The 22,610-nt window shown below is 47.6% G+C and overlaps 1 protein-coding gene across 2 annotated transcripts in view; it reads left to right on the plus strand.

The window, feature by feature from the left end:
- Positions 1–12,066, plus strand: part of SPATA48 (spermatogenesis associated 48) — a 58,494-nt gene extending 46,428 nt beyond the window's left edge. The window contains exons 8-10 of one of the 2 annotated variants that reach the window (XM_049641265.1): positions 121–228; positions 7,657–7,906; positions 11,734–12,066. In XM_049641265.1, the coding sequence (XP_049497222.1) occupies positions 121–228; positions 7,657–7,906; positions 11,734–11,790 (415 nt within the window). In that variant the 3' untranslated portion in view covers positions 11,791–12,066. Of the gene's footprint in view, positions 1–120; positions 229–5,742; positions 5,979–7,656; positions 7,907–11,733 lie in introns of those variants that run through there. The other variant, XM_049641266.1, reaches the window with a different exon arrangement.
- The last annotated feature ends 10,544 nt before the right edge of the window (positions 12,067–22,610 follow it).

Raw genomic sequence — 22,610 nt, forward strand, 5'->3', positions numbered from 1 at the left:
CGGCCCGATTTCCAGCACCTTCCTTTGCACCTTTCTACGTGGGTGCTGGTGACAAGGACTCGTTCACAAATGCCTGTTTTCATTCCCTCTCTCCCCCTCCCTTTTAACTCTTTCCTTCAGCTCTGCCAATATTCCAGGATACACCGGTAAGGTTCATTTCACAGCCAGCCACCCAGCAAATTCTGATATTCCATCAACGGCGCCATCGCCAGACTCAGGAGTGCACCGGTGAGTATTAAGTCCCATCACTCAGGGCGTTCAGAGACTCCGGGCGGGGCGGGGGAGGGTCCTCATTATGGTCGTTCCGCTAAAGAACAATTAACTACAAAGAGCAAATTTACATCAGGGTGTCAAATCCAAAAGACAGAAGAGTTCATTTCCCTGCTGTGGTGGCGAAAAGGAGCCCCGTAGGAAGACACTCCACCGTGTTAGGTAAACAGCAGGCCTGCCTCTTGGACTCACAGCTTTGCACACACACGACCCTCCTGCATCGACACCGGAACACGCCTGGGTGCATGGAACACACCCCATGAGACGCACGTTCGCTTCCCCCGAATCGCCGCCTTCCGTTTCAGAAGAGACAACATTCTGTCGAAAGTCGACATACAGTTTTAAACACCGTTTCGCAAATTGAAAGCCGGAGACGTTAGATAGAAGGTTATCGCCGACCCCATCATTCGGAGCTGCCCGAGAGGAGCTGCGCGCTGCTGCTCGTTATGACTCAAATTTGAAAACATTTGATGGAAGTCCCGGCCTCACAAACAAGATGACGGTTTTGAAAAATGCAAACTCAGAGGTCTTAACCAGGTCCAGTCGCTGGCTCCTGCAAAGAAATAAACTACCCCAGTAGGTCCCTGTGCATCCTGGAGGCGGAGGGAGGCGGTGCTCCCTCGCTACCCCCCAGAGGGTGCCTTTTCTCCTTTTGGTCTTAGCAAACATTTATTGGGCATCTGCTCTGGGCCCAGGCGCTGTTCGAGGCACTGAGCGCACGGGCTGAACAGACACGAGGCTCGCTTTCAGGACCTTATGTGCCGGTGTGACCGACGGAGGGCACAGACGCCCACAAGTCACTGGGGGAATAAGATGATTTCAGCAAGTGCAGTGAAGGAGAAAAGGTGGGGAGACGCCGTAGCCAGTGCCTGGACAGGGTGCTGATTTAGCTCAGCGGTCAGAGAGGGCTTTCTGAGGAGGTGACCCTCAGGTGGGTGTCCTCCCGGGTTTCTTACCTGTTCTGAAAGGCAGCAAGGGTAAAGGGACTCCTGGGCCCAGGTGGGCAGTTGGTATGGCTGTGTGCTAGTCCCCAGGAAGTCACAGGAGTTAGACCCAGTTTGCATGGAGCTCACGGGCTAGCGGTGAGCAAGAAACACACCGCTGGAGTCCGAGAATGACAAGTGTCACCACAATCGTGTCCCTGACGTGGGTGAGCTCTTCCTCTCCACCAGGCTACCCAAGTGCTTTGCGCTTAACTGACCCACCTCCCCAACCCAGAAAGCCTGTGAGGAAGATGCTCTTGTTTTCCCGTTTTACGGGTGAGGAAAGGGAGGCAGACACAAGGTTCTAGGCGAATTCTAGGAAGGCTTCATGGAGGAAGGGTTACTTTGGATGAGGGCCCTTGGTCTCATAGATATTTGGGGGGCAAGGCTGCGTGTGGCAAGGCTGGCTTCCTCCAGGGATCCCACACACAAAGGCCCTCACTACGCAACTGTGGACCACAGGAGAGCCTCGTGTGGCCCTGTGTCTGAGGCACCCAGATCATTCCACACCCTGTGCACAGGACCCGGTTCCTCAGGCAGGGACTAAGAGGGGGACGTGCCTGCTGACACAGGGCTTCCTCAACTGATCTAAATTCTGGGTTTGCTGATTGCTTAGGCTCTGGGCCATCTGACGAGATGCATTTTGAAGGAGGACATTGGCTTTCTAGGCTAGTGTTTTGCATCCAACCAGTTTTCTCTCAAGACACATTTTCAAAGGTCACAGGTCCAGTCGCAAAGGCAGGACTGACAGAAATTGAGACAATTAGTGTAATTTTATTTCATTGAAGGGCCCAAGGAAGCAATGGCACAATTAAATGCATCCTAATGTCTGTCGTAAAGACGTAGCTCCCAGAAGGCTGGAAAAACACACCGTGTCTGAGCGGTTAATGATGGAGGAGAGGCCTGATGATGTTTTCCCAGGGCAATGCCAACCTTATTCATCTCTTGCCTTCTTCCTTCAGGATCCACCTTCTCTCCCCAAACGTCTCGGGCCGCATCCCTGACGCCCTGTTGGTATAGCATGTTTCCACAGCCACAGGATCTAGCTGTCCAGTGTTCTACTATGTCCCAAAGAAGTCTGTATTTCTTTTTTTATTTTTTTAAAATGTTTATTTACCATTGAGAGACAGAGAGACACAGAGCATGAGCAGGGGAGGGGCAGACAGAGACGGAGATACAGAATCGGAAGCAGGCTCCAGGCTCTGAGTTGTCAGCACAGAGCATGACGGGGGGCTCGAACTCGCAAACTAGGAGATCATGACCCAAGCTGAAGTCAGACGCTTAGCCGACTGACCCACCCAGGTGCCCTGAAACCTGTATTTCTAAGTGGAAAACATCCTCCACTGTTACTGCTACTGTTATGACTATTTCTAGTGTTACCAGTGCTGCTCCTGCTGTTGCTAATGTTACTACTGCTGTTCCTACTTGAGAAAAGAACTTGAGTCTTCGGCCACACCCTCCAGCCCAGGTTTAGGCCCCTTGCTGACCCCCCGGGAAGCCCCCACACTCGCCCCCCATATCCTGCACACACACCACTGTCATCTTGCTGCCTCAGAGTGGGGACCGAGGACCCTCCGAGGCAGCTTCTCTGGGGTTCTTATTCTTGGGGTTCACAGAGGCTCTGGAGACACAGAGGCAGCACCCAAGGGTGACAAGGAAGCGACCAACTCCTGTTGGGCCAGGTGCCCAAATCTCCATCCCTGTGCCCACCCCTAATGGCTGCACCTGCAGGCACTGGGGCTTGGCAGTGAGGAAGCGGTGGGGTGCTCAGATTTTACAAAGCACTCTCTGGGGTGCCGGGTGGCTCAGTAGGTTAAGCATCTGACTCTTGATCTCTGCTCAAGCCCCATGTCAGGCTCTGCACTGACTGTGTAGAGCCTGCTTGAGATTCTCTCTCTCTCTGTCTCTCTCTCTCTCTCTCTCTCTCTCCCCCCTTCCCCCCCCAAAATAAATAAATAAGCATTGAAAAAATAAAAATAAATAAATGAAGATAGAAATCATTCTGTAACATGAGGAGGCACCCGTGATCAGAGAAAACCGGACCTTGGAGATTCTCCGTCATGAAATATGTCCTCTCAATTTTGTGACACCATATGTCCTGTAACTTTGCTAGAACTTTCTTGTGGAAGTGCGAGTCCCGGTCAGGTCTCTGATGAGTATCTTGAGAACTGAGTGAGCTGACTTCCTCCTGATGGCGTCTGCCTGACCCTCTGCGTCTTTTCTGTTGTTTCTGAGAGGCTGCATGCACACGGGCACGTGCTGGGCATTCCTGGACCCCGGCTCCGGCATGCACCCTCCCTGCCGGCCTGGAGCCCACCTCTGCCGCTGCCCCGTGGGCGCCTGCAGCCCACCCCCAGGCGAGCCGGTCCCCTGGCCTCTCCCCCACTCCCACATCAGAGCCTTTTCTCCCACCAGGGCCTCCATCTCCTTCCCTCTCCAAGACGAGTTCTTTCTTCCAAAAGCTTCATCCTTCCCTCGGAGCGCTTGGCCCTCTCTAGCCCTGCCCCCCCACTCTTGCTTGAGGAGAAACCCAGCCACCACTCCCCACCCCAGCTTCTTCCTCCACCCCCTCACCCCCTCCCCCCACCCCCGCCCCACCCCCCACCCCAGCCACCTCTGTGCTGTAGAAATCAAAGATGTCCTCTCTGAGCAGACATTTCTCTGCCCTCCTTCCTCTCACTTCTAAGCTTCTTTCGGAGGGAAACACCTAGTCTCCCTTTCCAGTCTGCCTCCCACACCCTCCCCACCCACTCTCCCTCATGCTCCTGCAGTCTGCATGCAGACATCACCTGTCAACCAAAATGCACCTGCCCCCAGACAGCAGGCTGGTTAAGACCACCAGGAGAGGAGGGGCCGTGCACCCCTCATGGTGCAGAGTTCCCGGTGGGAGACCATTGTGCTGGGTTGGGATTAAGTGAGCTAGGCCTTGAATGCCAATGCCAAGGGGCTGACGTCCATGTGGTCCCGGTAACAGGTTTTGAGCCAGGTGTACAGGCCCCCAGTTGCATTTTAGAGTGATATTGAGATGAGACGCAGAACAGAAAGGAGGGAGAGGAGTGGACGAGACTGAAGTGCGGGAGAGCGCAGGGGTGGATGAGACAGGGGTTGTGAATCTCCCATTCGGAGAGCATGAAAAAGCACACAGGGGCTTCTCCTGCCTGCCGCTTCCATCACAGGGCAGTGTCCCCTGTGCGTTCCCTCATGCCGCAAGGCCACCTTCACAGAAGCTTGAGTTTGCACCCCAGCAGCCATTTTCCACGACACAATAAAAAACCATGATTTCGCGATAATCATAGCATGTTTAAAAAAAAATTTTTTTTAACGTTTATTTATTTTTGAGACAGAGAGAGACAGAGCATGAATGGGGGAGGGGCAGAGAGAGAGGGAGACACAGAATCGGAAGCAGGCTCCAGGCTCTGAGCCATCAGCCCAGAGCCTGTCGCAGGGCTCAAACTCACGAACCGTGAGATTGTGACCTGAGCTGAAGTCGGACGCTCAACCGACTGAGCCACCCAGGTACCCCTATCATAGCGTGTTTTAAAAAGCCACTTTGGGTTGAGTTGCTGTGCGCTCTGTAACTTTTGCCACGTATGAACACCGCATTCTGTGTGTGTGTGTGTGTGTGTGTGTGTGTGTGATTCAAACGGCAGCAAAAGTGACCCTGGCTGTATGCAGTCATTCAAGAGAGTTAGCATGGCCTGTGTCCACCCTGGGAAGACCACCTCTGGGCATGAACAGTGATTGGGAAAGCGTTGTTTGTGTAGCGTTCTACGTATTTAGTTATCTTCTTTCAATTCTTGCAACACAGAGAGCATTTTTCCCGCTGGGTAAATGAGCCAACGAAGACACATGTGAGGTTGAGCATGTCCTGTGAGAGCAGTCAGCTTAACCCCGCTGGCAGGGGGAAACCGAATCCCAGCCCTGCGTGTGGCCGGTCCCACCCTGCCCTGAGCCTCTCCCCACGAGACCTGTGCCCTCCCACGCCGCTCTCCCTGTACCCCTTCTTCATCTACCAGCCTGCTTTCATCACAACCCACTTAACTCCTCCCTGACATAGACTGTGGGAGGGGAAGGTGGGGAGGACTTCCTTCCCCAGCCCAGAGAGGTGACTCTTCCTCTCTGTTCCCGTTGTCCCAGCCTCACCCACACAGAAGCTTCGTGCTGTAACTTTTGATTACTTCCTTTTGACTACATTTTCTATATTCTTAGCGCCTACTGTAATTCTAGGCACAGAGTAGACTTTCAGTCGATGAAACTGATTGCAATGCTATGTACATAATGCAATAAATGAAACCGAAGGCAAATAAAGGAAATAAATGAAACGATGCACACAAGGATGAATCATTCCCAGTCTCCGTGTGCTCTCCTGACCCTCATTCTCCACCCTGAACATGTGTCTCACTGGAAAATAGATAAGGTTATGTGTTTTTATGTTTATCGTATGGGTCATTTTCTTTCTTTTTTTTTTTCCCCTGCCACCCTGTGACAGCATCTTACGGAAAGAAATGGCTGTTGACCTCTTCCATCACCAGGCACCGCTGTCTCGAATGGTCACAACTGTAAAACCCTACAATCCCTTCAATAAGAAGGACAAGGAAAGTGTAGGCTACTGACAAATGCCTGCCCTCTGAATGGGACTTACAATCTTCAGCCTTGGGGAGGCACTGTGCATGGTGCAATGGGGAAATAAAAAAAACCCAGGCATGTTCTGGGTGTGTCTGTAGAGGTCTGATGAAATCCAGTGTTCTTTTCTGCCTGAGGCAGAGTGTCCTGGACCCCAACCTCAGTTCCTTGCCTGACCAGGGCTTGGAATGCCAGCACTCCATGACGGCAGCCAAGGTTTTCAGGAAGCCATCAGTAGCAATGGTTCTATTTCTAGAAGATTCCTCTTTAGAGTTGGAATGCCAGGCCTACCTAGAGGGTTCATGTCTTGACCAAGTTAATGCAGTGATTGTAACTGTAGAGCATAGATCACAAAGTTGGTTACCATAGACTATCCAATCAAAACCCCATATGTTCTGAATGGGAAAACTGAGTGGCTGGGAGAGAAAGTGGGGGTGTTCCTTCCATAGAGGGCATCACACAGGGGCAAGATCTAGGATAAAGGACAGAACCATCCCTTGCCTGGCTGTTGTATTTCTCTTTCAGGAAAAAAGAAGCAGGGGCACCTGGGTGGCTCAGTTGGTTAAGCGTCTGACTTCGGCTCAGGTCATGATCTCGTGGTTTGTGAGTTCGAGCCCCACATCGGGCTCTGTGCTGATAGCTCAGAGCCTGGAGCCTGCTTCCAATTCTGTGTCTCCCTCTCTCTCTGCCCTCCCCAACTTGTGCTCTGTCTCTCTCTATCAAAAATAAATAAAATGCAAAAAGAAAAAACATTTATAAAGAAAAATAAAAAGAAAAAAAGCATCCCCGCAGGCTCCATGAGGCCCAAGGGACAGAAGTGACCAGTCCCATCTACTTTAGGGTCAGTGTGTGGACCTTGGCCAGACAGAGCACCAGCTCCAGAATCACTCAAGGGTGAATGTGGGCCATACAGGACCCCTCCACCCTCCCAAATGTAGTTTTACTGGTATACATGTAAAGTTTATTTATATCTGCCTACCCATATCCATAGGTCCTGTCAAGAGTTTATAACGTGCTCTCTCAAATCTTAGCTCATTTGACCCCACAACCCCCCGCAGCAGGCATTTTACAAATACCTTGCTACTTGATGAAACAAACAGAAACAGAAAAAAGGCGGGGGGGGGGGGAGTTCACCCTATGTTCCTATATGTTCCTAGGCTTTTCAGAAGGATTTTTCAGGGTTTCTTCCTGCTTTCTTCTTCCAAGGGCTTCCAAGAGATAGCATGTCAAGCAAACATGTATAAGCTCTGCTCATTCCTTTGAAAAAGGGCAAAATTGGCTGTTTTTGTTTGGGGATGGGGTATTGCCTCAGTCGACCTCTACAGATCTGGATGTTGGCTCCCCAGACCCTCTGTATGAGCTGCCATTCCTTCCAGAACAGGCAGGAAGGCACGCGTCCATTTGTCCTGGGAAGTTGACTTGCTTTCACAGAAAAGGAATGACTTCACCTGAACCTAATCTCGTGGCCTAATTATTCTCAGAACAAGCAATTCTGTTTGAAAAAAAAAAAAAATCAGACCAAAACAGAAATCTTCATCTCTGGAAGATTCTCACCCAAACACAAATGGGAAGGATTAGCCCTGTCCAGGAAATAGATTAATGCAGGTATCAGAGATTACGTTCTGTGGTAAACATCCCTGGCAGGCCACTTTGTCAGGAGGCGTTATCGCTCAAAGTCTGAGGCACCTGTTTGTTCTTCTGGGCTTTTCTATGGCAGAGCACCAGTGGCACCTGATCTTGGCATTCTGCAGGCTACGATAACCATTTCCATCCTCTACAGTGCAGGTAACCGGACACCTATCAGAGCGCCAAGCACCTTCCAAGCTGCTTCTAGAACGATGCTGGCTTTGTCCACAGCATCTTCAGGCAACAGCCAGCACGAGAGACGAGGAAGCACTTCTGTTTGCACAAAAACTAGCTCAGTCTGCTTTCTCATGAAGACAATTAAAATCCTGCTCACCACAGATCTAGAATCCCAGGCCGACATAGAAATACCAGCTGCTAGAAACTCCTGGCCTGTGCTTGTGAGGGTAAGTTGTATTATTTGGGTTTCCCTGGTCAGAGTTCAGTGGAAACTCATAAAAATCAAGGGCAATGGCTTCAGGGATAGTCACCTGCTCTTCAAGATCTGAACTCTGGTCTTGGATTATTCTGATGCACTGGGAGCCAACATATCTACACCTGCTTAGATGAGCCATTTCCCTTGGCTCCCTTCCTTACAGCACAGGATGCCCTACATTACTCTCTTGGCTTTTATCTATCCCCAGGGATGGACCAAACACAGAGAACCTTAAAGTTTCCATAAAACTTAGGTGGCAGAGAATGTTCAAAAAATTTTAAATCTTTCACCCATAACAGAAAATGCATGCTAAAATGCATATTTTAGAAGAAAAAGATATGACAATTATAAACTATTATAAATACATTACTCAAGCTCGATAATATGAAAAGTATGATACCCATGATAGAGGAGAGGAAATCTAGAAACAAATGGATAAAGAAATTATGTTAACCCCCCGAGTACAGGATATATTTGTTTGGATAGATGATATTGAGACAACTACATAGAATCAAAACAGAAAAATAGATCCATCCAGGTCCCACCCGTAAGTCAAAAGTAAGTTGCACCCATAAATCAAAAATAGAGCTTCAAATGGGTAATTTACAGCCTCAGATTACCTGGAATTTCAGGAGAATTGGTTTATTAGGTGGAGGAAAATTTTTCCAAAGACCACTGAAGCCAGAAATTATGAAGAAAAAAAATAACTACTTTAACTTAAAAAAACAACACCAAAATCTTTTTAAGAAAAACTTGTTGACAAAATATGTCAGACAAAATTTCATATCCTCACTGTAAAAACAGTCCATGTTTGGGGAATGAAAAAGACTACACCAATAGAAACAAGGCAACCAAGGCAAAAGACATTAACAAGTACATTAAAAAAATAACAACTATAAATGGCGGGGTGCCTGGGTGGCTCAGTCAACCAAGCGTCAGACTCTTGATTTTGGCTCAGGTCATGATCTCACGGTTTGTGGGATTGAGCCCCACGTCAGGCTCTGCGCTGACAGTATGGAGCCTGCTTGGGATTCTCTCTCTCCCTCTCTCTCTGCCCCTCTCCTGCTCACACACTCTCTCTCCCTCTCAAAATAAGTAAACAGTAAGAAGAAAAGAAATATAAATGGCCAATGGACAAAGAAATATTGACCCTTCAGGAGTATTAGAGAAATGTGGTATTTCATTTTCCACCCACGGATCAGTACTGGTAAGAAAAGACCCATAGCTTTGTTTTCTGTAAGTAGGATTTGACAAAGCTAAGCCCCTCTCCAGAGGGCCCTCGGCAAGATGTTTCCAGAGTTTTCCAAGTGGCCAAGGTTCAAACTCAGCAATTTTCCTTTTAGGATTTTGTCAAGCAAGTAATTACGCCAGTGAGTAAATATGTTTATATAAAGAAATTGAAAGTGTGGCAACTTATGACAGAGAAGAATTAGAAACAACTTAATACCAATTGGGAGAAAATTTAATAAATTGTGCTACATGAATAAACTAAATATATGTGTTTAAAAGATAGTGGACGTCTATATTATCATGGAAAGATATACATGCAATTATTGGTACCTGTAAAAAGCAGATTTTACAGAAGGGCGCCTGGGTGGCTCAGTCATTTAAGCATCCGACACTTGATTTCAGTTCAGGTCATGGTCTTGCGGTCCATGGTCTGAGCCCCACGTTGGGCTTTGTGCTGACAGCTTGGAGCCTGCTTGAATTCTCTCTCTCTCTCTCTCTCTCTCTCTCTGCCTCTCCCCCGCTCACGCTCTCTCTCTCTCTCTCATAAATAAACAGTAATAAATAATTTTAAAAGCATATTTTACAATAGTACATATTTAATTATCTCATTTTCATTTCAAATGGCTATGCAGAATAATGTGGGGAGATGTAAAACACATTAGTAGTAATTCTGTATTTTTATACTGTTGTAGTGACATGTGTTTCTTTAAAACTGGAAAATTTGAAAAGTTGTAAGACCCTATCCCTAAAACTCTCCAAAACCCCTTAAAACAGAAACTGTGAGAATTTTTCCTTTATGAATTTAGTACCAGGAAGATATTTGTCCCTCCTGCAGAACTGGTGTCCGAGTAGGAGAATTATGTAAGCCACCTACCCCAACCTTTTCTAAAATTTGGTGGTTTGTCATATAGGTAGGTGTGAAATTACATAGTTACCCTAAATGGAAAATGCTAAAATGGAAAGTGCTTCCATTTTCCCATGTCTGCCAGGAAGCCCAAGGCCGAATTCAATCAGTAGATTAACTCAGAGATGCTGACAAACTCAAGTCAGGGTTCCACGTTCAAAACCGAGAGCCGAAGGAGCCTCCTGAGTCATTCTGGGACGTGCTGCCGTCTGAGAACCTGACTCCGTACCTGCTTTTTCCCCTCACCACAGAGTTTCAGATTTTCCTGTTTCGATTATAAGATCCCCCTGATATTAGGAGATGCCTAACCCTTGGGGGAAATCGATAGGTCACAGATCACATTAGACATGCTTAACGTGTTTCTCGTTAGTGTTTCCCCGCACCAGAGGGAGCACTGACCCATGGAAGGAAAACCCACGCCTGGGCAGTGCAGTGAAAACTACCCCACTGTCTTCGTGGTCCATCACCCTCCCGCCCTGATGCTGCTGGGAGGAGGTTGTCACCAGGAGAGGTGCCGATTACCTGGTGGAGGCCTAAACTGACCACCCAGGATTATGTTGTAATAAATGAAAATTTTCTTTTTAAAAACATTTTTAAGTTTATTTATTTTGAAAGAGACAGTGGGAGTGGGGGGGGGGGAGGGGCAGAGAGAGAGAGGGAGAGAGAGAATCCCAGGCAGGCTCTGCGATGTCAGCCCAGAGGAGCCTGATGTGGGGCTAGAAGCCACAAAACCATGAGATCATGACCTGAGCAGAGACCAAGAGCTGAATGCGTAACCGACTGAGCCACCTAGGCACCCCTAAATGAAAATTTTCTAAATGAGCTCTACTTGTTCCCTTTAGTCTAGGCCAGACCGAATTATTCTCATCTCTGGGAATCACAGAGTTCTGCATTATAATCAATACACCGCTAAAGAAGAAACCTGCTAAATAGTTACAATTAACTGGGGTGCCTGGGTGGCTCAGTAGGTTAAGCGTCGGTCTTGGGCTCAGGTTATGATCTCTCAGGTCATGAGGTCTGGCCCCGTGTCGGGCTCGGAGATCAGAGCTTGGAGCCCCCTTTGGATTCTGTGTCTCCTTCTCTCTCTGCCCCTCCCCCACTCACACTCTGTCTCTCTCTCTCTCTCTCAAAATACAAATATTAAAAAAGTAAATAAATAAATAGTTACAATTAACTAAGGGACCAGTGTGTTTCTCTGCAAAACATATTTTCAGGATCAATTTTCAATTTTAATTTTAATTAATTTGTTTTTTAAAGTTAATTTATTTATTTTGAGAGAGTGTGTGGGGAAGGGCAGGGAGAGAGGGAGAGAGAGAGAAAGAGAGAGAATCCCAAGCAGGGTCCTCGCTGCCAGCGCAGAGCTCGACTTGTGGATTGAACTCACAAACCGTGAGATCATGACCTGAGCTTAGCCAACTGAGCCACCCAGGCGCCCCAGCATCAATTTTCTAAACATCTGCTTCGAAGGCGGTGTTTTCTCATTTCAGTCTCAGTGAAGAAGGTTTCAGAATCAGCCTGAATGGGCTCCAAGTCTCAGCTCCCACACTTTCCAGGTGACCCCTCCCTGCCCCGAGCCACAGCTTCTGAGAAGAAAAGGACAGCAGCCCGACAGACCCATTTTCCTGACTTTGTGTTCACGGCAAATCCTTGTGCTTTCTATCTAGATGCTCTACTGCGGTCTTCTTGAAGCACTTGTATGTTTTCCTTCTGGCTGGTTTTGAACGTGCTCACAAGTGCCCTCTGCAGAGCACATCCCATCTTTCAAAGCTGGTTCCTCACACTCTAGCAAAAACCAACACTGAAAGGTCGTGCCGCCCTGTTCACGGGACCCGCTGGTCATGATGAACAGGAAGAGGCTGCTTTCCTGTGCCGCCCACCCAGAGTGGGTCTCCGGGGCAAACCCCACATCTTCTACTTTGTCAACCGTAAATGAAAACAGCTTTACCGCCTCGCTTTCACACTTTGGACATAAAAGCCATGAAGTGTCAGTAGAAATCTATGTTTCCAGTGTTGGCAGACTGTTTTCATGTGTCTTTTGTAGGCAGCGCCACAAGATACAACATAGAGGAGGCTCGTCAATGTGCTGGGGGGTTCAGAGGGGGCCGGTGCGGGGTCCCCGGGGTCGTAAGGTCCTTGGCAGGAAGTGTCCAGGGGGTCTGCAGGGAAGATCGATGTTGGGAGGGGGGGTGATCCAGGTCTAGGCAGGCCCCCAGGCAGGGTTGGGAGCTTCCGGGCAGGTCAAAGCAGGGCCAGGGAAAACCCAGTCAGATGAACTGGAAAGAGGAGGTCCTGGAACCATGTGGCATAATTTCTGCAGATGAGAGAGTCCAAACCCAAACTGGCATGTTGGGTAAACACCGCCAGCATTTAATGGTTTAGGGCCACTTGAGTATACTCAATTACTTAAGATGACAAAGGCAGCAAAAATCTTCCCTGAGAGGGTTACTAAGTCACTGCGCTTCGAGCCAGGGGTCTTGTGGGTCCTTCCTGAGATGGCTATGAGGCCACTGTGAGCCATGGCAGACGCCGCATTCAGACATTGGAGGAAGACTAAGAGGGCAAGATCCACAACTGCTTTTGATGCCAGAGGGGGAGGATGCAGACTGGTTTCTAAGGGAACAACAGTCCTTCTGTCCTCTCTGTTCTCCGTTATTCTGGGTGGTGTGGCCTCCACTTGGGCTCAGCTCTAGGGGCTTCCATCCACTTTACACTGGACTCTGCCCACAACGTGGACCTGGTGGGAGAAAATGCTGGCACTCAACGACTTGGGAGGAGGTTCACGGTTCTAAACATCGACCATGTTTCGAGGGCAGATTTGGACCTATGAGGTACTAACCGCCATGACAAACACCAATGCAAATGGAGGGGCATTCAGCCTCAAAGCCAGTGACATGCTCAAGCTAGCATGCCCCGTGGCAATACAACTGCCTGGCACTCTGACAGATGGCTTTCTGCTCTCACCTTTATTGTCATCTAGATACACACTAAATGTATAATCCTTTAAAAACTCAAGTAAATTACCTAAAATAATCTAGAATTTAAAGGTATTTAAAGTGCTACAGCAAATCAGAATCTGAATCCTTGTATGAAAATATTGGAATCTATCTATCTATCTATCTATCTATCTACCCACCCATGCATCTGTCCGTTTATCCATCCATCCATCCATCCATCCACCCACCCACCCATCTGTTTATCTGTCCATCCATCCATCCATCCATCCATCCATAAGTGCATCTATCATCTATCTATCTATCTATCTACTAGCTATCTAATCTATCACCTACCCATCCATCCATCCATCCATAAGTGCATCTATTATCTATCTATCTATCTATCTATCTATCTATCTATCTATCTACTAGCTGTCTAATCTATCACCTACCCATCTATCCATCCATCCATCCATCCATCCATCCCATCCATGTATCTATAATCATTCTACTTAAACTTTACAGGTTCCCTTGACTTTCTCTTTCCTTTAGGAAAAGACTTATCTCTCCTAATTTGCTCATCAAATGAGGGTCAGTAATATGTTTTTAGGTTATTGGTTTTCTGGGTTTTGCTATTTAAAAGAATATGTCTCAACTGCCATCTAGTAAAGGTCACGGAAATATTAATATACTTCTAAGACAAGAGGACCAAAAGGCTCAGCTTTCAACACAAGTTAAATTGTGGTGTTGCAAATTGCAGAAAACCAGTGGCCTGTATCTCTCCAAGGATTATTTCATAATGAATTTACCAGTTGAGAAATAAAAGGACCTCTCTGGAGTCAGCCTTATACACATAGCAGTGAAATACACACAGGGACTGTGGACTTTCAAGGAGGCTTCTGAGAACAAGGGGACAGGTGAGTGATGTCCACACACCCTGGGGGGTAAGCGGTGGCCCCAAATGATCTGGACCTTACTCACAGCCCAGGGACACGGCAAAATCGTTTCTTGAAGGAGCATGTGAGGAAGAAGAGCTTGCAAGGTGCATGGCGGGTTAGCAGGTGTGGGGTGTGCCCTACTCCCCGTGTTCTGGAGGGGAAGTCTGGCGGAGACACCCCCACATGTGATTCCTGTCAGCAGACACAGATGGGGCTCCATGTCACCCAGGGAGGTCTGGCCGCTGCCTGTTTGGGTGGCTCTGATCTTTTATGCAGTGAAGTCAGCTCATGGCTCTACAGAACAGTGGGGGAGCCCTCCAGCCCCTCCAACCAGAGCCTGGGGTCTATAAAGTCCTGTATGGGAGGCTTCGCCATGCCCCCAAATGCCAGGATGTCCCTGGAGAAGGAACCAAGAGCTCAGGAGTAGACATCATTGAACCATGGAGGTGAGACCTCCTGGTATTTTTCCAAAGCACAGGGATCTTTGCAAAGCCCTGTGCCTCTTTTGCTTAAAAGGTGACACTAGCTAAGGTAGGGAGTGATGCTGTTCATGTGGACTGTGGCTTGACCATAGCTTCTTTGATTTCTTTATGGTTTGTCCTTGAGGGTGCCTGGAGTCTCGGGCTCATGGAAGAAGGTTCTACTCTTCAGAGAAAGCTTCAGCCCCTTCCTTCCTCCCAGGCCCTCTAGAGATGTGGCCTTTCCATCAGAAGCACCTCTTGGGAGGAAGTTGCTCACTTTAACTTCCTGCCTGAGGAGAAAGCAGTGGGTGCTGAAGCAGAGGGTTACAGGGAGAGGCAGGACAGGGACTTCACAGGGGTAAATGGGGAGAAGCCGTTCGTGTATGGAGGGACCCCAAATTCCCACCACTGCCCTTTCTGGGGTCTGGCCGCTGAATGTGGGACCAGGGTATTTGATTACTCTTGGTCAAAGCTTTCTCCTCATTTGGAATATTTATCTTCTTAATTCTCTAACTTTCTAAAGTCACATGGATGTCCCATGAAGACTGTGACCTCTTCCCTTAGAAAGGGGGGTTGTATGCTTTGGCCCTACTCTTGTAGCCGACTCATGGGCCTATGTTGAAGTCAGTGTCCCCTCAAGTGCAGGTTGGGGAGGTACACAGACTCCTGCACTTACCTTGACTTATGGCAGGAGATTTATGCCTTTGATGCTCTCCCATTTCATATTAGAAAAATGTTGGGTTGTTGAGGACGTTCAAGGAGAGAACATACATAAATACCGGACACATTAGAGACACTCGATACGTAATGACACCATTATTATTAAAAATAGCATTCCTCTGAAACAGATCATGGCTCCCCTTCTTCTGCTGTATGTGCTATCCATGTAATAAGCACCTGTGCCCTATGTCCTATGGCCCCTGACCCTGTTCAACCTCAGTCAGTCTTGATGAGCCAGTGACACCATGACTCACCCATGTGACAAGGCCAGAAGCTGAGAGTCATCCTACATCTACTTTGGATTCTACTTTGTCTCTCTATCAGTATAGCTGTCAAATAAGTCCCCTTACTTCCGTGACTCCTGATATTGCCTTAGTTTGTTTTTTAATGTAAAATATGATAGCAATTATCTTTTTGTGATGAGAAGATCCATTTATATAGTTTCTTTTTCATTCCTTGTAGTCTGGAATCATGTTTTATTTATCTTAGTATCAGCCAGAGTCCTATACCTAGCTAGGCACCTATTAGGTGCTATTTAAAAGTATCTGTATAATGAATGAATGGAAGGATGGATGATGAATGGATGGATGGATGGATAGATAGATAGATAGACACATGGATGGATGGATGGATGGATGGATGGTTGGATAGACACACAAATGGATGGATGGATGGATAAGTGGATGGGTGGACAAATGGACACATGGATAGCTGGATGGATGATGGTTCACACGCATTTTTCCATGTACACATGCAGTCTACTGGGACACAGAACACATCACGTTCTTCTACTTTAGTTGAAGAATCTTGGTTGTCAATGAGATGATATCCCACTAAGGGATAAATTGTGTAGTGTAGACTGTACACATTTTAGAGCCTCAGAGAAAATAAAGAAACTTGTAGATCAGGGCAGCTGGGAGAGACTGTGTAAGATGAAGATGTGGAGTTAAAACCTGAATGAAAACAAAAACAGGTTGGGGCGCCTGGGTGGCTCAGTGGGTTAAACATCCAACTCTTGATTTCAGCTCAGGTCATGATCTCACGATTCATGAGTCTCAGCCCTGCATCCGGCTCTGTGCTGGCAGCACAGAGCCTGCTTGGATTTCTCTCTCTCTCTCTCTCTCTCTCTCTCTCTCTGCCCCTTCTCCATTTGCTCTCTTTCTCTCAAATAAAAAACAAATACAAAAAGTTCTCCAAAGTCAATTTCTAAAGATTTTCTTTTCGTGTCCAGTACAATCTCACTATTTGGACCCAATTCTCAGGATCCTTGAATCATTTTGTTACACTTCCTCTGAATTTGCCAAGTGAAGATACAAACAACATCACAAGTGCATGCAGAACCCACTAATTAGAGACTTCAATTTCAACGAGGGGCTGGGCAGACAGAAGGGAAGGGAAGCGAGGAAGCCGAAACCTTTTTAACATGCCTGTGCACGAGGTCAAAGTAATATTTCATCTGATCGCTCCAGCTACCTACAGGGTATGTATTCTTTTGTATGGTTTACAGATGAGGAACTGGAATTCAGACAGGTGCCCAGGGTTGCACACTAACTCATGGAGGATGAAGACTGTAGCCGAGGTGGGACTTCCTCAGAACCGTTGGCCTCTGTGGTTGGCTGCCTCCAACCAGGCTCAGATAATTGAGATTCTGATTGCAAATTACTATGAACTATATTTAATCAAATACCACTCCTTTTAAACACGACTGAAAGAGAAGATACCCTACAGTTCAGATTTCTCCTAAGTCAGACGGAACTGTCGAATTCCTTCCAAACAGCCACCTCTTACTCTGTGTGTTCCATCTCAAGAAAAATGACTGTCCTCAGCTTGCTTCTCTGAGAGTAAGCTCCTCCAGCCGGAATTTATGAACATCCACCATCTTTGTCTTTAATCAAGCTCCAGTGCGTGTCTCAGGGTTTAGCACAGATCTGAGGGCACAGTGCCAACTGGTCTGGTTGGTTACTCAGTTAACACACCTGCGGGGGCTCATTCCAGCGCAGCTGGGTTCCTGGGGGGGAGGGTGTGATACGTCCCAGTTGTAGAGATAAACAGCATTAGGTGAGACAGGGTTCTAGACGCAACAAGGTGTGACTAAGGAGCTCTAACAGAGGAGAGAGTAGACAGTGCTTCCAGGGATCATGACCTTGAGCTGAGCCCTGAAGAATGCCATGAAATTCACTAAGGGGAGAGAGGGGAGAACCTTCTAGGCAACATGGGAGCCGGAGCAAGGGAGGAACATATGTGGCTGGACTGGAGACCCAAACTGATGACTTCCTCCATTGTGTGGCCTGGCGGTTCTCCAGAACAGTAGTCTCAGGGCTCCTTGACACTCTTGAAAATGATTAAGGTTCTGTATTTATTCACATGGGTTAAGTCGTTGATATTTATTGTATTAGAAATTAAAAGTGAGAAATTTAAAATTCTGTATTCATTCATTGTTTTTATTTTTAAGTAAAAAAAAATTTTTTTTAAGTGTGCTTTGCACCCAACATGAAGGCTAACACAGGGCTTAAACTCACAACTCTGAGATCAAGACCTGAGCTGAGATCAAGGGTTGGACGCTTAACTGACTGAGCCACCCAGGTGCCCCCTAATACATTTTATTTTATTTTTTTAAAGTTTTTATTTTTATTTATTTTGAGAGAGAGATGAGAGAGGGGCAGAGAGAGAGGGAGACAGAATCCCAAGCAGGCTCCTTGCCGTCAGCACCCAGCCCAATGTGAGGTTCAATCCCACTAACCATGAGATCATGACCTGAGCCAAAATCAAGAGTCAGACGTTTAACCGACTGAGCCACCCAGGTGCCCCCAATTCACTTTAAAACCACAGAAATAAAGCCATTAGACATGAACACAAATAACCCACTTTTTATGAAAAGTAACTATATCTTTCAAAAAACCAAAAAATAATGTGTTTTATTGTTTTAATTTTTGCAAATCTCATTAGTGTCCAGCTTGCTAAAAGAGAGCTGGATTCTTGCATCTACTTCTGCATTGCAAATCTGTGGGAATAGGTGTCTTTGGTTGAAGTACAGGAAAGTTGTGAAGATAGATATTTGGTAAGGAGACGTGTGTTTTAACAGCCTTTTTAGAACATTGTGCTCTTTTTCATTGGCTCACTGTTAAAAATCCATGAGTGGTAGTTTCTTCGAGATCAGTTGCAGGGTTCTGGCGCCTGAGTGGCTTAGTTGGTTAAGCGTCCGGCTCTTGATTTCAGCTCAGGTCACGGGCTCGCGGTTTATGGGATCGAGCCCTGAGCTGGGCTCTGAGCTGACGGTGCGGAACTTGCTTGTTGGTCCGTCGCCCATTTTGTCAACTCCTCTCCCTGAATGTGTCCTCCTAGGATGGGCTATAAAGGAAATTTTCTCCCCAGAGTTAGAGGCGGAAGGGGGGCAATGGCCATTCTGTAGCACTGCCTTGTCCTTCCCAAGGGCCCGTAGTGGGCAGGCATAAGGACGTGGGACTTTTCCCCGTATCACAGAGGCAGTGAAGGTTGTGAACAAATGTGTGTTATAAGATTCTCTTGAACTGGGGTACAGGATGCTTTGAATAGACATCCCATGAGCCACAAAAACAGGGATCCAATCCGTTAGTCGGAGCCCGGGGTCTCTCTCCTGACTTGAGCTGGACGACTCCACTTGGCTGTCATGCACGCCACTCAACTCTGCATATTCTGGCCTGATATCCTCCCAATCCCCGCTCTTCTCAAATCGGCTTCTGTCCTTGACTTCGCAGGTGGAGGGTGTGGGTGTCATCCTGCACGGAGTCGCCTAGGCTGGCTACCTGAGCACGGTCCTACATTCCAAACCCCCGCCTCTGCTCCCGGGACACCGACACTCATGCGAGGGCTGCCCCGGGTTCCACTGAGTGCATTTCCTAATGTCTCTCAGTGTCTTTTTTCCGTCCACTCCCACCTCTCATCTGCCTCCAGCCCAGGCCATCAATTGCTTCTTGGCGCTTTTGTAACGGTCCTCTGATGGTTTCTCTCACCCACTCTCCTGCTCTCCTTCTGCCCGATGCGAATTCATCTTCCTCAGTGGTGCTAGAAGCTGGCCCTAAAATACACATCTGCCCATGTAACTTTTTGCTAGAAATCCTTCTACCTTCAGAGAGAGCCCCGGAAGCCCCAGAAGAAGTCCTTCGCCCTCAGCGGAGCTCATGCACGGCATGGCTCCTGTCCTTCTTTCCAGGCTCATCTTCTGCCCGCCACCAAGCCATCCCACACTGCTGCCCTGCAGGCTGCCAGCCTTCATTCCACACTTTCTCACAGGCTCTCTTGCCCTTCCTGCCAAAGCCCTCACCGTAACCCTAAAGAGCCAATGATAATATCCCAGGTCTCCCTAACCCCCTGGGGAATTAACTCTTCCGTCCTTGTCATTTTTATTGCACTTGGTACCTATAGCTATCTACCTAATGAATTGTTTCATAATTGTTTATCTGTACGCCTGTTTGCCCATAAGTCTGGACACTACGTCCCATAAGGGTAGAAACATTGCCTGACACATATTGGGAACACAACCCATGTTAGAAATAGTCAACTGAAGTTCGTAGGCATGAAAGATAGAAGGAGGGATCCATTTACACCTCCACCATCTTATCTGACGTGATTCCCTAGGACATTGAAGATGAGTGGAAAACACTACAAATGCATTTCCTTCAATCTGTCACTACTTCAGGAAACACTTATTAAAAACCCACAGTCGCCTGGAAAAATTGCCCCATATTCTGTACCCAGACAGAAATGAGCCCTGAGACACACCGTGGCTAGAAAGAAGGCTGACCTGGGGCCATATATGCAAGCATGTGAGGATTTTGCGTGGAATGGACAATTGTGTACTGAATTGTCAACGTTTGCACGTTGAAGGTGCTCATGAAGGTGTAAACAGGGAAGGGATGGGCTGTCCGTGGGTAGAGGGTCACAGGCAGGGCGGTTGTGAAATCTGTCCGACCGTAACTGCTGTTTTAGCTTATTTTAATTTTGATTTTTTTATTTTTTAAAGTTTATTTATTTTTGAGAGAGAGAGAGTGCACATGTGAGCGGGGGAGGGACAGAAAGAGAGAGAGAGAAAGAGAGAGAGAGAGAGAGAGAGAGAGAGAGAGAGAGAGAATGCCAAGCAGGCTCCATGCTGTCAGTGCAGAGCCACACGTGGGGCTCACACTCACAAACCATGAGATCGTGACCTGAGCCGAAATCAAGAGTCGGACACTTAACCAACTGAGCCACCCACACACCCCTGCTTTAGCTTATTTTAGAATAAAATAGAGGAGTTTCCCCTCTGAGTCTGGCAGAGAGAGCTGGTCAGGAGAGGAAGCCAATCAAAATATAATGCATTTGGTTTCAGATGCCATGCGCTGCTGGGGAAATTGGATTTCATGACTAGATACCAGCTGTATGCCCCAAGAATTCCTACCGCCACCAAGGGTCACTTTCTCACATACAGCTCACGGGTGGTTCAGGTGGGGGAATTTGGTGTATCCATCCATATCCTTCCATATACAGCTGTTTTTCTGCTATTCTAACTCAAAAGAAGAGTCCCATCTTGCAGTCATTAGCTGGAAACCAGCTCCCTTGATTTCCTGTCATAGGCAAGAGCCCTTCTGAACATTCTAGACCATTCTGGACTTCACTTTGAAGACACTTTGTGCTTCTCTGTTAGTAGCTTGGCTGCAGAACAATGGAGTACTTTGTGTGCCTAGCCATCCCGTTAAAATGGTTTTTTTTTTTCTAATTTTCTAATGTTTGTTTATTTTAGTTTTACATATTTTATTTACTGTTCTAGGCACTAGGGCAGTCTTTCACTTTTGAGACACGTATCTTTCAGTTCCATTTTTTTCTTTTTTTATTATATAGGTAGATAATTTATCGTCAAGTTAGCTGTGGAGAAATGTTTGCTTATTTTTGAGAGATAGAGAGAGACAGAGCATGAGCAGGGGAGGGGCAGAGAGAGAGGGAGGCACAGAATCTGAAGCAGGTTCCAGGCTCTGAGCTGTCAGCACATGACAGCTCGAATCCATGAACCGTGAGATCATGACCTGAGCCGAAGTCGGATGCTTACCCGACTGAGCCACCCAGGCGCCCCCCTCCCCCGTTAAAATGCTTTAAAGTCAATTAAATAATTACAACTTAGGTAAATAGCACATAATTATTTAAGCAGAGCGTTTGTTATGATAAGCATGCTTTTTTTTTTTTTTTTATGGTGGCCTCAGAAATTCTTACATCTTGCCAGTTAGTTGGCTTATAAGGTATCACAGGAGTACAAATGACATAGAAAAGATGGCCCGGGTCAGCAACGTCCGCCATCAGCCAGCTGCATGATCTCAAGCAAGTCGCCAGGCACCTCCGGGCCTCAGCTGCCCTGTGCAGACTGAGGGTGCGATTTCAAGGATTTTCGAAGTTCTCGCCCATCTCTATGTTGAGGATACCGTCAGTATCTATATCCACCCTGACCATAACAGCCACTCTGTAAGGAAGCACCGGTAAGGATTATATGGCCCGCTTCAGGTGCCTGTCGGGCTTATAGATATATGTGGCCAATGATTACTTTGATGTCTGTCCTGTTTCTGATTACCCATCTACTTCCCGAAGCAGAATCATGCAGGAGGAGTTTACAGGCAGCATGCTGGCTACAAAGCTGGGCCACAGAGTTTCACTGAACTTGGATGTCAGTTTCATACATCCTCAGGGCATAGGTCAGGATCTTAAGGGTGCCCAAGCCCCACCCAATGGGTCACTGAGTGGGGATTTGAGGAGCGGGGGCGGGACGGCCGAGAGAAAAGTGGGGGTATGCAGTCAGCTTCAGCCGTGTTTATATGCCAGCGGTTCTCGAGAACCCATGCCCAGACCTGGAGCCCAGTTTGGTCAGATCTCTGATCCCTGGAGCTCCCCCTGCCATCTTTCCCAGGATCCAAGGGCTTGGTGCCCATCACCTTCCTAGAGAGGTGCCCACGAGGGCGCAGCATTAATGGGCTTTCCCGCGGTCAGCATACAACCACTTGGCCTGTTCTGATGGGCTCCTGCTTCTTCACAGCTGTCCACTCTCAGGCCCCCTCCTGTTTCCAGTCTCACTGCTATGCTGTGGACCAGCAACTCACATTAATCCTCTCCAAGTCTCAAGGAACTTGGCTTGTGTTCACTGATTCTGGTCACCCATTTCAGACCTTCTGGAAAAGGGCACTCCCCGCTCATGCCCCGGCCCCACGAGGTTGATGGGAGTGTTCACCTGGCAGAAATACCTGTTAAGGAGCAAGTTTCTGGTCCAAATGCAAGGCATTCGAGCAGAGTAGACTATGTTACAAACACACCACATGCGTTTCTCTTCAGCCCCATATCGATCTGTACTCAACTTCGATCTGTACTCTGTACGAAGGTTTGTTTAGCTGGGTGTTGGTGGATACAAATATGGCAGGGTGAGACGGTCTTTGTCCCTCAGGACATTCGTCTCATCTTTAAACTTTCCTCTCCTTTAAGCTGTAAATGAAATCTTGTAAAT

The sequence above is a fragment of the Panthera uncia genome, chromosome A2 (assembly GCF_023721935.1).
Source record: "Panthera uncia isolate 11264 chromosome A2, Puncia_PCG_1.0, whole genome shotgun sequence".
Lineage (NCBI taxonomy): Eukaryota > Metazoa > Chordata > Mammalia > Carnivora > Felidae > Panthera > Panthera uncia.